Source organism: Pelobates fuscus, chromosome 1 (assembly GCF_036172605.1).
Source record: "Pelobates fuscus isolate aPelFus1 chromosome 1, aPelFus1.pri, whole genome shotgun sequence".
Taxonomy (NCBI): Eukaryota; Metazoa; Chordata; class Amphibia; order Anura; family Pelobatidae; genus Pelobates; species Pelobates fuscus.
The window spans coordinates 190,979,829-190,992,530 of NC_086317.1; the positions used below are offsets into that span (position 1 = coordinate 190,979,829).

At 43.2% G+C, this 12,702-nt stretch overlaps 1 protein-coding gene across 2 annotated transcripts in view; it reads left to right on the forward strand.

The window, feature by feature from the left end:
* PKP1 (plakophilin 1) overlaps window positions 1-12,702 on the forward strand; it is a 448,336-nt gene that overhangs the window by 336,294 nt on the left and 99,340 nt on the right. For both annotated transcript variants that reach the window (XM_063453188.1, XM_063453189.1), the window contains exons 10-11: window positions 6,242-6,395; window positions 6,517-6,703. In XM_063453188.1, coding sequence (XP_063309258.1) covers window positions 6,242-6,395; window positions 6,517-6,703 — 341 coding nt within the window. The remainder of the gene's footprint in view (window positions 1-6,241; window positions 6,396-6,516; window positions 6,704-12,702) is intronic.

A 12,702-nucleotide genomic window follows, 5' to 3' on the forward strand; every position in this document is an offset into this window, starting at 1 on the left:
CTGGGTCCTTCTTGCGCGAGCACAGATCGTTGCCGCGGTTGCCACGGCAACGTTACGGTTCTTGCAAGAGTAAACTCTAGCCCTGGAGCTACGGGCTAGAGTTCACTCTCAACACTGTGACCACCAGGGATTCCTGGTGCTCACAGTGGTGAGAGTGAACTCTAGCCCCATAAACACACTGCCCCCACACACACACACCATACACATTCACACACTGCCCCCAAACACCACACACACACATACACTGCCCACCCATACACACACAGCCCCCCATACTAACATTGCCACACACATACACAGCCCCATCATACACACATTGCCCCACACACCCTACACATTAACACACTACACCCCCTCACACACACACCGAACCTTTCACACACACTGCACCCCTCACACATTGCACCACTGCTCCTATACCCTACTACAGCCTCATATCCCAGCAGACCCCAGGTAAGTTGTCAAACTGTTCTTAAACGGTTTGACTACTTACTCTGGGAGGGGGGCCCGGCCCTCCTGGCACCATAACCACTACACAGAGCAGTAGTGGTTATTGTGCATGGATTATTTCTTTAAATAATCTACAAGTGCCCCAGTAGCCAGCAAGCCAGCCAGCCCACAGGCCGACCAGCCAGCCCACAGGCTGGCCAGTAGCCAGCCAGCCCACAGGCCACCAGTTAGCCCACATGCCAGTAGCCAGCCCACAGGCCTACAGCAAGCCACATGCTTACAGCCAGCAAGCCCACAGCCTGGCAGACGCAGCCAGCAAGCCACAGCCTGCCAGCCAGCAAGCCACAGCCTGCCAGCCAGCCAGCCGCAACCAGCAAGCCCACAGCCTGCCAGCCGCAGCCAGTAAGCCCACAGCCTTCCAGCAAGCCCACAGACTGCCAGCCAGCAACAGTAATTAAGGTAAGAGGAGCCAACTTGGCCTCGGTATCAGCGAGCTATGTTGTGTTGCTATATTGTGAATAGGAACCAGAGTGTTGGAGAGACCCCCCCTCCAGGCCCCATTAGACTCCATTGTAGTCTCTAATGGGACCTGGAGGAAATTCTTTCTAACACACTGTCTAAAGGACACTGAGATAGCCTCTGCTAGAATGACCCCCCCCCCCGCCACCCCCCCCTCCTCAATTGTAGTCTCTACTGGGGCCTGGAGGCGACTGTTTCCAGCAGGGACGCTGAGATGTCCTCTGTTAGAAAGACCCCCTTCCAAGCCTATTAGACTCAATTGTAGTCTCTAATGGGGCCTGGAGGGGATTCTTTCACACTCTCTAAATGACACTGAGATAGCCTCTGCTAGAAAGTCCCCCCTCCATGGCCCATTAGCCCTCAATTGTAGTCTCTACTGGGGCCTCGAAGGGATTATTGCACTTTTGTTCCTTGTGTCTAAAGATTGTGTAGGGTGTGGCTGGAGGCGGTGCATGGAGGCTGGACAAGAGTGGCGCTTGCTGCGGAGTATGGGTGGGGCTTGTAAGGGGGCCCTTGATTTATTTTGCCCGGGGGCCCTGAGGGTTCTCAGTCCGCCCCTGCTCACTGACGATGCCTAACAAGGTTGAAACATTGTCTGGGGTTGCTGAATCACTCATACAGAAAGAGCCAGCCTGCATTTTGGATCTGTATTGCTCTTCTGGGTGGGATCAGTCTGATATGCAAATGACCCTGGTTCTTTTTGTAATGGCACAAGAAGAGCTAAAACCAGCTTGAGATCTCAGCGGGGACCCACTGAAGGGCAGGCTATTTAAGCTGCTGTCTATTTTCAGTACTCTCTTGCAACTTTTTTTTTTTTTTTTTACATTCTTTATTTATAAGCGCATGGTATTACAGACATAGCTGTTATGCCCCTACAGAATGAACGAGCCTATATAAGCATCGTACAATAAACAAAGTTAAGGTATTGACTGCAAAAAAAAAAATGCACATTTTTTGTTATTGAAAAATGAGATGGTCAGAACTTAGATTAAACATGGCTTAATATAAGCTAGGCCAATCTGAAAGCTGAAAAGCAAGACATCAGGTTATCATGCTAGCCAGGTAAAGGTTAATCAAATTAGATCTATGAGTGTGTTAGACCATACAAGCTTGGCTCAATTTTTATGACCTTAGGAATAAAACGTAGCCATATAAAACTATATCACAAAAATAATAAAAATAATAATAATAATAAAGGTGTGTGTCCTAAAGACAAGAAAAGGTAGAAATAAAGATAAGGCTTTGTTGGGTAACTGAGATGCTGTCCGCTGCTGTATTATGGTAAATTGATGGTAGACTCCCAGACAGTCTCAACCAAAACCCATGGGTGGCATAACCGCAACACTGTCAGAGTAGAATTTGTGCCAGAGTCGGGGCAAGGACCGGTATCCGTGTCCCAATGGCTCGGGTACTGCAACAGTCCAAGACTATCCTCTGCTGAGGGCGGTCAGAAGATTGGGGTGATTTTCGCTGCTCTTTACAGGCAACCTTCTGCCGATGTGTCTCTTCAAGTAGGTCACTTAGTCTCCGGTTATTCCTCATTTTTGACTCCCTCTTAAGTTCTGCTGCAGCAGCTGTATGGCTTTGCTGGATTTTGAGCCAGAAGTGCTGGAAGATTAGATAAAGTCGCATAAGAGAATCAGCAACTAAATCGCGGGAAGCCCTCCGGGAGGATCTCTTGTTATATGAGCCCACGAGATGAGTATCCTCCATTTTAGAATGTCAGCAAGCATTGCACTACAGCTCTTATGGTGTGGTAAGTAACAGTAGGTTAGCTCGATCTGCTCTAAGGGGACCGGGATATCCCCTGCCAGTCCAGAGGGTGGGGTGGGGTGGGTGCGAGTGCAGCAGATCCGAGCTTAGAATGACGAGCCATATCCCCACTACTTCATCACCATCAGGCTGCAACAGAAATTCTGTGCACTCAGTGGAGAAAATTCACTTGTGTGGTATCAAACAGTTTGCCCAGATCCACTGACCTGGGGTGCAATTTAAGTAAATTATGATGGTCATCAGATAGGGTATAATACCCAGATTTCTGCTGTATTTCAGAAGCTCAAGTGATGCAGCCTTTGCAACTTTTTTTTTTTGCTCTCTTTTTAGACATTTTATTGTTTTCTGCTATTTATGTTGATATGATTTGTCAGGAATGTATTTGTTCTTCTTTAGTAGATATATATATATATATATATATATATATATATATATATATATATATATATATATATATATATATATATATAATCAATTATTTACACAATTTGCCCTTTTTCAATATGAATGCTTTTTAATGTGGACAATTACTTGCTACCACACGGCCGGGCACAGCATCGCATATAGGATCATTAGTGACATGGGGTCTGGGCAAGTGATGGCTTACACATCTAGATTCAACAGGAACCACTTCATTGTGTTGCCGAACATGGTGTCACGTAAAGGATTACAAGCGGCGCCACGTTCTGTGCGTGTGCTTTATACCGTGATGAAGGATATGGAGTCCTCTAGGGGAGCCAAAAACAGAACACACATGTTCCTTCAGGATTCATTGGATATATAAATCAGAGTTTGGGAGGAAGTTTGCCAGCACTGGAAGAAGGCCTTGCAGCTGAAACACTGTGGCGGGACTCTGCCACTAAGTACCATGCCCACTGAGTGTTTGTATAGTTTTCATTGTATTTTGTGTTCCCAATGTTTATTCCCACAGTAGTCCCTAGTATTCTGTGTTTCCCCATGTAAACTGTGAGGTATTCATGTATTTTACCAGTCAAACTGGGTTCGTGCCATTCTCCTGGTTGGTCAGCACAAGTAAGCGTTGATTGGTCGCTGCAGGGCGCAGGCGACCAATCAGAGAAACCCAAACCCCTCCTGTCTGGGATTGTGTTGTGTTGAATGGGGACCCCCTGTGGGGTCTGTGCATAAAAGAAGCCTGTTTGCAATAAAGGATAGCCTCCAGAACTGTGTGTCGTCCGTTTACTGGAGGGAAGGAAGTTTTAACCCCTGTGTCTGCTGTTCCAGCTTGCAGTGAATTCAGAAGATGTAACCCTTGTGTCTGCTGTTCCACACTGACACAGTATAGATTGGTATTTACATTGAAATTCACATATACTGCACTTTTTATATTTATATGTTCAGGCTAGGTATGTGCGTCCGAGTAGATAACATAAAAACTTGGATAGTGCATCACTGACACGGTAAGCTCTAAAATCATAAGTATGGAACAAATAGCATGCCATATTATAATTCAACTAAGAGTAGTTACAGAGTAGTTACAGAGGTTTCAGTAGAAGTTGCTAACGGCAACTAAAGAACTTTACTACCACTGGGTACTCATCATATAAGAGTAAGTGAGGGGAAGCACGGAGGTTCCTGCTTTGCCAACAAGACCAGATGAGTATAGACAGATCCATAGACTGAAGTCTTTATCCAACTCCACAGGTAGCCATGTTAGGTAAACTGCATCCATGAGAGGTAGGGTGTCTCCATAGGCCCCAAAGTGCCCCTAGTATCTGTACTTTTTGCTGGAAATCTGCAGGAGGTTTGCAGTGCCAGGTTTCTTCACACCCCAGAGCACAGGCTTTAGAGAGAGTCGTGTCCGTATGTCTCACGATCCTCTGTCTTAGTTCGGTGGGATCTCATGCCCGAGGTAGCTCTGATTTCCAGGCTACTCTTCGGGTGCTTATGAGCCTGGTCAGTGATGCCTCCTCTTGGGCCACCTGAGTGGGATGCAGGCTTTGCAGGTGGAGTGTACAGTAGCTTGCGGCATTGGATGCCCTCTCAGAACTCCTGACAGAGCTTGTCGAAGTGAGTTTCAAAACTCTCTCTTCATGCTCGAATTGTGGAGCTCTCTTGGCATCGTGTATGCTAAAGTGCAGCTTCCATCTTGAGTGTACCATGCGGTGGTCGATGTGGCAAGAGGTTTTGTTGAGTCGGAGAGGTGAGTTTCCCGAGCGGGGACCGGGATAACCCCCAATGGGGGTGGTTGCGGGGCAGTGAGCGTAACTTCATGCTTGGAATGTAGCCCTTGGTCAGGAGATCTGCTGCTTCCCCCGGTCACCAGATATACTAGGCCACGTGTTCGGACTGCGAGAAAGCACAGAGGAACAACAGAAATTACGCTTTGATGTGTTACAGGTCGTTGCTGGGCAAGTAACAGCTTGAGTGGGGCTTCAGCCAGTGTAGTTTTGTGCTGTAAATGCTTTTGTTGAGTTCAGGCCAGCTGGAGCCATCTTAGCTGCCAGGCCCCGCCCCCTCTTTTTTGTAGTTTGAATAAATTTTTTCTTGTGAAATTACCTGGAGTCCTGCATCCTGTCTTTGAGAGGAGATCCTGTAGCCATTAGACAGAGCCTGGTATGACTGTTGGTAATGTGAATGGAATTTTAACCATTACAGTTCACACTATGTTGTTGCTTTCTGGTTCTTTTTTTTTTTTTTTTTAGCTATTTAGTACTGTTCAGTTGCATCTGTATATACTGGACTGTGGATTATTAAGTATACATTTACATATTTTACTCACTTTTTATTTTGTACACCTATTCTGTGTCTCTCCTTCACCCTCACACTTTTGTTCATACTTCCATGGACAAAAGTTTACTTTTCTCTCCTTCCACCAAGTGCTTACACTTGTCCTTTCTATACTAGGCTGCTCACTTGTCCTGACTTCCATCATGCTCCAAACTTGTCATGTCTTCCATTTATTGTCATGCAATTGTCCTTCCATCCACCCCAAGGCTTGGAGTAGTAGGTGTGATCTATGTCTGTGTAAGACACCTTTGGGTGGAGGGAAGGGGCAAAGCACTGTTGGTACTTTAGAATACCCTCAACACTCCATGGTGGTGGTCTAGTGGAAGACTGTGAGGTCTGCATCACCGATGAGTTTAAGACACAGTCATTGCTGCTCCTAGACCACAACACTGCTGAGTGTGCACTAGGATCATGAGGGAGGTTACAGTGTACTGCCTACAAACTCCCCTGCAGCAGATAGAGTACACAGAGCCAGTTTGGAAGATATATAGAACTTATTAGGAGTTTTTTTCCTTTGAATGCAAAGCTTCCTCACAACAAATATTGATTTGATCTTTGTTTTTTTTATCTGTTCACTCACCTGGAATTTTGCTCATTTGTAAAAATAAATCACAATTTCTATTTTTAAAACTACATTTTCCAGGTATCAAACTACTTGCATTATGTGCATTATACGCAAAGGGAAGATGTTTGGGCATGGTACTTTTTCTCAATTAAGTTTTTTACACACCTTTATGTCTTATATCCTCAGATGTCCAATGGCATGAGTCAGATCATTGGATTAAAGGAAAAGGGACTTCCTCAGATTGCCCGCCTCCTCCAGTCTGAAAATGTGGATGTGGTGAAAACAGGAACTTCCTTGCTCAGTAACATGTCCCGTCATCCAGCACTTCACAAGAGCATGGGTTAAAAGATATTACATATATTCTTGTCTATATGACTCTGTGGATTCCTAATTCACCATATCATTCCTAGCTAAGACTCTAAATACTTTGCTTATTTATTTATTTATTATTTTACATTTAGGTTCGCAAGTCCTTCCGGATGTTTCCCGTCTGTTATCCCAAACGTCTGGGGGATCATCAAACTCTGAAGACATCTTGTCCTCAGCCTGTTATACAATGAGAAATCTTGTGATGGCTGAGCCTCATCTAGCAAAGCAGAGCCTCTCAGGGAATTTGCTTGGAAACTTGGTTAACATGTGCAAGAGTGGGTGAGTTACTCCATGCATAGCTTAACATAATTTCCACTCTTGTGTTCATTCAATAAAGTGAGAATTCATAGTGAATTTCACATTTTAGAGACCAGTTCCACTACCCTGGGTTGGTTCCCTTGTGCCCCGCTTTTGGGGACACCATTGACCTATCCCCAGAAAGCAAGGATGATTTTGTTACATAATTAAGTAATTTTATTGCTTACAATTTGAGGAACATGCCTGACATCCCAGGCAGAAAGTCCAGAAAGCTATATTTACTAGCACTATATTTAACCCGGTAACTTTCCAAGACACCCTAAAACCTGTACATGAGGTGTACTGATTAACTTGGGAGACTTTGCTGAATACAAATATTAGTAATACAAAACAGTCAAATGTACAACAATCATAATATTGTCAGTGAAAGTGATGCTTTTTTCTATTTTTCACACACAAACAGCACTTTGATGATATAATTGTTGCAATGTGTTTTACTGTTTTGAAATATAAGGTTTGCATTTCTTTTTTTCCACATTGAAATTTTATGCATTGGTTATGTTACCTTTGAGAGTGTATGATAGCTCAGGAATGAGAATTACCCCTATGATGGCATACCATTTGCAAAAGAAGACAACCCAACGTATTGCAAATGTGGTATGTTCTGAGGATGATGTAAGTGGATTATTTGAGCTTAGGTGCCGGAGCAATTTCCTAAGCAGCCATTTTGCAAAGTGATTGGCCACCCCCACACAATATGTAATTTTTATAGTAATCAATGCCATTTAAAGTTAACATTGGTCAATTAAAACTAAAAAAATTGGGGGGCGGAGCTTGACCAACAGCCATGACCAACAGACGCCATGTTTGCAAGCTCCTCCGAACAAACTAACAAAAACCTAAATAAATCGAAATCGAAAGCCCAGCCAGACCCCAAAAGTTGCCAGCTATGACCTTCAACGTCCCCTGAGGCGATAGATGCCTTTTTTTCAACCGAAGACCCAGCCCACGTTATCCCTGCCGAGCCTGGAAGCACTCTTTCTGCAGCAGGTGAACAGCAACTATCACCAGGCATCACCCGACGCCCTAGCCCACATGCCAGCTATGGGCCGACACTTGCAGAAGACGACGGCAGCGGAGCACAGAGATATTGGAACAATGTTCCAGAGGCCCGTGCAGCCCCAACCCGCTCCGGTGGAGGCCACGCGATGACCTTCGTCCCGAGATCTAGTACTGTGAGGGCGGCTGGACCAGGCACAAACCCCGAAGACGACCCGACAGGGGTGACTGCTCAGCCGGGGGCCCACTCGCCCTGCCTACCGGGCCTAAGTTCACCATGGGACTGCATGCTCCGGACTATATGACTATATGAATAGCATGACTTATAACCATATGTTTCCCCCCCTGTTTCTCCCTTCTTCTCCCTTCCTCTCCCATATCCTATTCTTATGATTTTGCATTTGTTTAACCCACACAAGCGACAGGGCAAAGCAAACACTCAGGCACAACACTTAAGGTCGGGGAGCTATAGCTCCATCTCCCGTAATGGGGACCGCTAACACCCCACCGCATATAGAATCGGGGACAACCCCTGCTTCTCTCACTCACAACCCCCCAAATACTCACATGGAAGGAGCCACCAAACGCAATACATGGTGTGGGACGGGACACCTCTTAACCTCCCGAATCTAACTCACCCTCGGGTGGGACACACACCAACACGGCCAACATAACATACACAGAGTGAAATGTAAATCTAACGATCTCAAAAATAAATAAAAATAAATGTATTACTTGCAATTCTAAAAGTGTTATTTATTTATTAAAATGCCCTTGTGGTCTATAATACATTGGCATGAACACTAGTAATTTAAAAAATAGGTTAGCTGAACACTATTAGATCGTTTCTAGGGGTCTACCAACCACACAGTATCAAAACACTTTTTAATTAACAATAGAGACCCTAAATTTCTAAAATTCTGTGCAAGAGAAACACTACCCTGCCCCCATGACGAGGTGGCAACATGGTAAAAATGTTGGGTAAAAGAGAAGTGAGATGGGTGTTTGTTCTAGACACACTAAACCCCATAGGTTAAATGCTGACTTTAATCTTTTTAATTCCTATAATATATTGCTGCTATTCTTTATTTTATATCACGATTTAAAGGACCACTCTAGGCACCCAGACCACTTCAGCTTAATGAAGTGGTCTGGGTGCCAGGTCCAGCTAAGGTTTTTTTATAAACATAGCAGTTTCAGAGAAACTGCTATGTTTATAAATGGGTAAAGCCTTCCCCCAAAGCCTCTAGTGGCTGTCTCATTGACAGCCGCTAGAGGCGCTTGCGTGATTCTCACTGTGAAAATCACAGTGAGAGCACGCAAGCGTCCATAGGAAAGCATTGATAATGCTTTCCTATGCGACCGGCTGAATGCGCGCAGCTCTTGCCGCGTGTGCGCATTCAGCCGACGGGGCGGAACGGAGGAGGATCGGAGGCAGAGAGCTCCCCGCCCAGCGCTGGAAAAAGGTAAGTTTTACCCCTTTTCCCCTTTCCAGAGCCGGGCGGGAGGGGGACCCTGAGGGTGGGGGCACCCTCAGGGCACTATAGTGCCAGGAAAACGAGTATGTTTTCCTGGCACTATAGTGGTCCTTTAATGTGCTCACTATCTATTATATCTATATAACATTTTTATATTATATATTTTTCCCCCAATTAGTGTTACCCCATGTTTAATTTTTACAGATTATAAGTATATTTCCCTTATACTTGTTTACTTTATTTTATATTGCATATATTTTTTTTTATATATTTCCAGTATACCTTTTATTTTGAGTTGTATTACTATATTGCCCATTTTTTTCCTTATTTTATCATATCCATTCTCTTTTTATTAAATTTGTCACATTTTACATCCACTTTATACACCCTCTAATCATATGACTTTTACTTTGACACTGGTGCCATTTGTTGGAACTGCTTCCTATTTTTTCTTGTGGTGTATCTAGCCTTATCTTTCCTTGTTTCGGTCTCTTTTTCCTCTTTGCCTGTTCTGTGTGTTCAGTGAATTATTTTTTTTGTTGATTGCACAGATCGCAGCTACGCGATTAACATGATCTGTGACATGGATCCATTTTGTATCTACCCCTTATTATACAATATATTATTTTAACATCAAATAAACAGTTATTTACATTTATCAATACAAGATCCATAATGGCTGGAATATCTGTATATTTGTCCATTGATAACTGTATATTTGTCCATTGTATTCTTTAACCCCTTAAGGACCTCGGACGTATTGCGTATGTCCGACAAAAAACAGTCCTTAAGGATCATGGACATACCTGATATGTTCGACGGGAATTAGAGCACTGGAAGCAATCAAGATCGCTTCGAGCAGCTCTAATGGTATTGCAATGATGCCTCGATGTTGAGGCATCACTGCAATACCACCGTCACTGCTGGTGGCTTCTGGAGATCACTAGGAGATCACATGGAGCCCGGTAGTGAGACAGAGCAACAGAAGCCTTCAGACAGGCTTCTGATGGTCTGCCTGTACTGAGTGCCTCGAGGGGCAGGTGTTAAAACCTAGTAGAGGTTAGAAAAAAAAAATAGTTAAATAATAATAAAAAAGATTAACCCCTTTGTATTAACCCATTTGCTTTGTATTGTGAAAAAAATTGTAAACCGAGGCATTATTTTCAATGGATTTTCATTTGTAAAACAAAAATTATGTTAACCGAGGCATTTGTAAACCAAGGTCCCAATGTGTATATACAGGGAGTGCAGAATTATTAGGCAAGTTGTATTTTTGAGGATTAATTTTATTATTGAACAACAACCATGTTCTCAATGAACCCAAAAAACTCATTAATATCAAAGCTGAATATTTTTGGAAGTAGTTTTTAGTTTGTTTTTAGTTATAGCTATTTTAGGGGGATATCTGTGTGTGCAGGTGGCTATTACTGTGCATAATTATTAGGCAACTTAACAAAAAACAAATATATACCCATTTCAATTATTTATTTTTACCAGTGAAACCAATATAACATCTCAACATTCACAAATATACATTTCTGACATTCAAAAACATAACAAAAACAAATCAGTGACCAATATAGCCACCTTTCTTTGCAAGGACACTCAAAAGCCTGCCATCCATAGATTCTGTCAGTGTTTTGATCTGTTCACCATCAACATTGAGTGCAGCAGCAACCACAGCTTCCCAGACACTGTTCAGAGAGGTGTACTGTTTTCCCTCCTTGTAAATCTCACATTTGATGATGGACCACAGGTTCTCAATGGGGTTCAGATCAGGTGAACAAGGAGGCCATGTCATTAGATTTTCTTCTTTTATACCCTTTCTTGCCAGCCACGCTGTGGAGTAGTTGGACGCGTGTGATGGAGCATTGTCCTGCATGAAAATCATGTTTTTCTTGAAGGATGCAGACTTCTTCCTGTACCACTGCTTGAAAAAGGTGTCTTCCAGAAACTGGCAGTAGGACTGGGAGTTGAGCTTGACTCCATCCTCAACCCGAAAAGGCCCCACAAGCTCATCTTTGATGATACCAGCCCAAACCAGTACTCCACCTCCACCTTGCTGGCGTCTGAGTCGGACTGGAGCTCTCTGCCCTTTACCAATCCATCCATCTGGCCCGTCAAGACTCACTCTCTATTCATCAGTCCATAAAACCTTAGAAAAATCAGTCTTGAGATATTTCTTGGCCCAGTCTTGATGTTTCAGCTTGTGTGTCTTGTTCAGTGGTGGTCATCTTTCAGCCTTTCTTACCTTGGCCATGTCTCTGAGTATTGCACACCTTGTGCTTTTGGGCACTCCAGTGATGTTGCAGCTCTGAAATATGGCCAAACTGGTGGCAAGTGGCATCTTGGCAGCTGCACGCTTGACTTTTCTCAGTTCATGGGCAGTTATTTTGCGCCTTGGTTTCTCCACACGCTTCTTGCGACCCTGTTGACTATTTTGAATGAAACGCTTGATTGTTCGATGATCACGCTTCAGAAGCTTTGCAATTTTAAGAGTGCTGCATCCCTCTGCAATATATCTCACTATGTTTGACTTTTCTGAGCCTGTCAAGTCCTTCTTTTGACCCATTTTGCCAAAGGAAAGGAAGTTGCCTAATAATTATGCACACCTGATATAGGGTGTTGATGTCATTAGACCACACCCCTTCTCATTACAGAGATGCACATCACCTAATATGCTTAATTGGTAGTAGGCTTTCGAGCCTATACAGCTTGGAGTAAGACAACATGCATAAAGAGGATGATGTGGTCAAAATACTCATTTGCCTAATAATTCTGCACTCCCTGTATATATATGTGTATATGTATATGTATATATATATATGTGTATATGTATATATATACACACACACACACACATTATGTGTGTATATATATATATATATATCTACACACACACACACATATACACATACATACATACATGAGAAAGTCAGGATGCACACTCAGGTCTTTAAATCAGTGCAATGTGATTTAATCAATAATCAGGCATACAGCAATAGAATCAACGTTTTGACCCCAGCGGGTCTTTTTCAAGATGTCCTGATGAAAGCTCCCTAGAGGAGCTGAAACATCGATTTCTTGATATTTGGAGCAGTAAAACTTTAAAAAATTCCTTGAGTGCCGTTTTTTTCTTTTTTCTACAATTGAGCCACCAGAGCACCAGGTACAACTTTATTTTTTACGTTGGAGTGCAGGGGTTATTTGCATTTATATATATAGAGCATAAGAGCAGACATTAGACTGTGAGAGTAGGACCTGCCAAATATGGGGTACATTGACGTTGTGGCAGGCTTATGCAATGTATGATCATATAATGTAACTAAATCCCCATTATTTTTTTTTTGCTGTTTTAAAAAAAATAAAAAATAAAAATAAAAAAAAACTTTTACAAACTAATAAAATCTGTCAACATTGAAGTTGAGTTTAGTAGATAGGAGAGTGCGCTGGATCTTGTGTATTGTTTATTATATATATATA